Source organism: Sinocyclocheilus anshuiensis, unplaced genomic scaffold (assembly GCF_001515605.1).
Source record: "Sinocyclocheilus anshuiensis isolate Anshui unplaced genomic scaffold, SAMN03320099.WGS_v1.1 scaffold1237, whole genome shotgun sequence".
In the NCBI taxonomy this organism is placed as follows: Eukaryota; Metazoa; Chordata; class Actinopteri; order Cypriniformes; family Cyprinidae; genus Sinocyclocheilus; species Sinocyclocheilus anshuiensis.
In genome coordinates this window covers 229,326-233,139 of record NW_015553581.1, presented here as the reverse complement: position 1 = coordinate 233,139, position 3,814 = coordinate 229,326, and the positions used below count along the sequence as shown (strand labels likewise).

Below are 3,814 nucleotides of genomic sequence, written 5' to 3'. Positions count from 1 at the left end.
AAACAATATATATATATATATATATAGAGAGAGAGAGAGAGAGAGAGAGAGATTTACTGCTATTAATTGTTAATAACAAATCACTATAACATTGGAACACATAAGAAATGATTACATTTAATTTCCCCTGAAAATTTGAAAGGTCTAAAAGGAGTGATGAGCGAATGGAGAGACAAGCTCACCTGAGAAAGTTCAGCCAAGAGGAGAGGTACGGTTTGTTTTGAGAAAATGTATTTCATACGTTTGATTATTTTGTTAAGAGTTGTGGAGACCAGTGAGTCTTGTCTTGATGAAATAGTGCTCAGTAAGAAAAAAAGTTCTTTATTTGATTGCAGGAAAGCAGAGATGAGGCAGAGGCATGAAGAAATGAGAATGAAATACGGTAAGACTTCTCTTTCATCATAAATGATATAAAATAAATAGTATCTTTTTAGTTCACTGTAGTTACACTGTGTTTCAGAGTTTTATCTGTGCTCCCTCTGTTTTAGGTTTGAAAAAGGATAACCCGTACTCCAGATTTGAGAATAGCTAAGAAACTTCTGATGATGCACCACTGTTGTCTTTTCTTTTACCTCGCACCTGTCGTAAAAAAAGAACATATTTCCCTGCATATCCAACACTCCATTTTTCTTTGAGTTAGAAAGATCCTAAATATACCAGTTACCAGCTGACCACACAAACATACATTGTTGCCTTTGGCTTGAAATTTAATTCATTCACACTTGGATTTTCAGTTAATCTTCCAGCAAACCACAATTTAGATGTTGTATTTATGAAGCCTTGTAAGTATAGTACATTAATGACATTTGCAAATCCAAATAAGCGTCAAACAAATTAAGCAAGACATGCTGATGATTGAGTCAGCATTGGCCTTTGCCTGTTGATTGGTTGGCTGTACATGAAATTCATTTTTTATTTAGCCTCAGCAGATTTTAGTTGTGTAGCATTTTTACTCTGATTAAACTAGGACTTGTCTTTCATAAAATATACCACGTGCTATAATCCAGTGTGCTTTATAGATTTATCTCCTACACATTTCATATGCTTTCTAAAGTGAAATTGATTTGTCTCTGCCTTTGCTAGTGTGTTGGCATTTCAATATAGTTTGCCTGTTTGCCTGCATTTTTCAGTGTTTTGATTACTAGCTTATTAAAAAGGGTTTATTTGTCAGTGCAATTTACAAAAGTCAAATAAACTGTGAGAAAGAAAACAATAAAAGTGAATATTGTACATTTGTTTTCTGTTTACTGTATATGATAAAAATGTAAAATTTTTGCCTAAATCATATTGGTTGTATTGCTAGTAATTTTGTGACACATTAAACATCAACTGTACAATGTTTTCATGTTTTTTTGGGGGGTGATGTAAGTTTATTTATTTTATATGTAATTTGATATTTTTATATAGTTATTTTATATGTAATTACATTTGAAATATATCATGTTTAATCATGTTTTTGTTTTTATACATGAGACCCCAAAGAAGTAATGTAATATTTTTCATTAAGCAAAAGTAATAACACATTATCATGTTGAAATTATGTTCGTAACTGAAAGTAATTTGTAGTTAAAGAGCCTCAGAACATGAGGATTGGTCACGTGGTGTCATACTGTCCAATAAAATGGGCGAGTTGATTTTGCGTGTTCTCTGGCTACGGCTCCCTGCTGGGAATCACGTGATTTTACCCGGGCCAATCAAATGAGGGAATCCGGTTTGCACGTTCTTGCAGAGCGCGGGGAGGACAGAAGCGGGCAGCAGCGCACTTGTGTTAGCGTTACATCCACATTACCGGGAGAATCCTGCGTTTCTACAAAAATGTCAGAAGAGAAGCCAAAGGTACATGCATGTCTCTGTGTTCTGAGCTCCAGCAGCACGGAGAGGTATATTTTAATGTGATTATAATGCATGACTTTAGATGTCTGGGTCCTGCACTTGATATGTGGGGAAACAAAGAGGTTTTCAACCAAGATTTTGCGCATTTTCCGCATATGGTCATGAAACTCAGCCATCCATCCAACTACATGGAGAATTATAACATCTCTTGTCGTTAAAAATTAACCGGCAGTATTTCGCTTCGTTTCAGCATCAACGAGATACTCAGATTGGCTTTCTTTCATGGCGGATAGTTGCTTGAACTTTGCGCCAAACGCAGTTGCACCGAAAGCGTCGCACAGCTGTTCACGTCGCAGCCCTTTTTTTTTTTCCAAGCAGTGTTTTAATAGATGCTGATGGTATAGACTCAAGTCTGGTTGTTTAGCGCGTCGTTAGTCGCTTAAAACGTGTTATTCAGTATCATAATATCTTATGTTGTGAATACAGGGACTGCATGTGAAGCATAATGTGGCTTTAGCTCAAATCAACTATCTGATGTGTGTGTGTGTGTGTAGACCCTTCAGTGTGATTAAAACAACACAGTGCATGTTCATGATTCGTCTTTATTTAACACACACTCTGCATGTTTCATTTCAGGAGGGCGTGAAGACAGAAAATGACCACATCAACTTGAAAGTGGCCGGTCAGGATGGATCTGTGGTCCAGTTTAAAATTAAGAGGCATACCCCCCTCAGCAAACTGATGAAGGCCTACTGCGAAAGACAGGTGAGACTGCAGCTTGAGCTCCAGTGATCCTTAGATCTGCACACATCATGAAGCATTGTACATTTGATGTTACATTGATATGCAGATCTACTTGATCTAACTTGAATTATTATTTTTTTTTTTTTAGGGTTTATCTATAAGGCAAATTAGGTTCAGGTTTGATGGTCAGCCAATCAATGAGTCAGACACACCTGCACAGGTTTGTACTCTTATTTTTGAATTTGGTACAGATGTGAGCAGCTTCTTATGGAAGTGTTAAAGGGATAGTTCACCCAAAAATGAAAATTTGGTGTTTATCTGCTTACCCCCACGGCATCCAAGATGTAGGTGACTTTGTTTCTTCAGTAGAACACAAACGAAGATTTTTAACACAAACCGTTGCAGTCTGTCAGTGTTATTATAATGGCAGTCAATGGGCTCCATGGCTTTGAGAGTAAAAAAACACAGACAAAACCAAATTAAACCCTGCGGCTCGTGATGATACATTGAGGTCTTAAGACACGAAACGATCGGTCTGTGCAAGAAACTGAACAGTATTTATATAATTTTTTTACCTCTGATCCACCGCAATGTCCAACTGTCCTGAGCACATTCCCAACATCCAATGAGTGACGTATATATGTGACAGATCGCTTCCGCTCATGCGTCGACTATGCCAGAGCACGTACACGCTCCAGATATTATGAACGCGTTCGGGACAGTTGGACATTGCGGTGGATCAGAGGTAAAAAAATTATATAAATACTGTTCAGTTTCTTGCACAGACCGATCGTTTTGTGTCTTAATACCTCAATGTATCATCACGAGCCGCAGGGTTTAATTTGGTTTTGTCGGTGTTTTTTTACTCTCAAAGCCGTGGAGCCCATTGACTGCCATTTATATGACTGACAGACTGCACGTGTTACGCGTCAGATGTTGTGAACGCGCTCAGGACAGGTGGACATTGCGGTGGATCAGAGGTAAAAAAATTATATAAATACTGTTCAGTTTCTTGCACAGACCGATCGTTTTGTGTCTTAATACCTCAATGTATCATCACGAGCCGCAGGGTTTAATTTGGTTTTGTCGGTGTTTTTTTACTCTCAAAGCCGTGGAGCCCATTGACTGCCATTATATGACTGACAGACTGCAACAGTTTGATTTAAAAATCTTCGTTTGTGTTCTACTGAAGAAACAAAGTCACCTACATCTTGGATGCCCTGGGGGTAAGCAGATA

General features: G+C 37.9%; 1 protein-coding gene and 1 pseudogene across 2 annotated transcripts in view; both read left to right on the top strand.

The window, feature by feature from the left end:
• The window catches only part of LOC107668365 (pituitary tumor-transforming gene 1 protein-interacting protein-like), a 3,191-nt pseudogene extending 1,962 nt beyond the window's left edge, over positions 1–1,229 (top strand).
• A 428-nt stretch (positions 1,230–1,657) lies between these two features.
• Positions 1,658–3,814, top strand: part of LOC107668404 (small ubiquitin-related modifier 3-like) — a 5,522-nt gene continuing 3,365 nt past the window's right edge. Inside the window, exons 1-3 of one of the 2 annotated variants that reach the window (XM_016460273.1) lie at positions 1,658–1,836; positions 2,470–2,598; positions 2,726–2,797. In XM_016460273.1, coding sequence (XP_016315759.1) covers positions 1,699–1,836; positions 2,470–2,598; positions 2,726–2,797 — 339 coding nt within the window. In that variant the 5' untranslated portion in view covers positions 1,658–1,698. Of the gene's footprint in view, positions 1,881–2,469; positions 2,599–2,725; positions 2,798–3,814 lie in introns of both variants that reach the window. The other variant, XM_016460274.1, reaches the window with a different exon arrangement.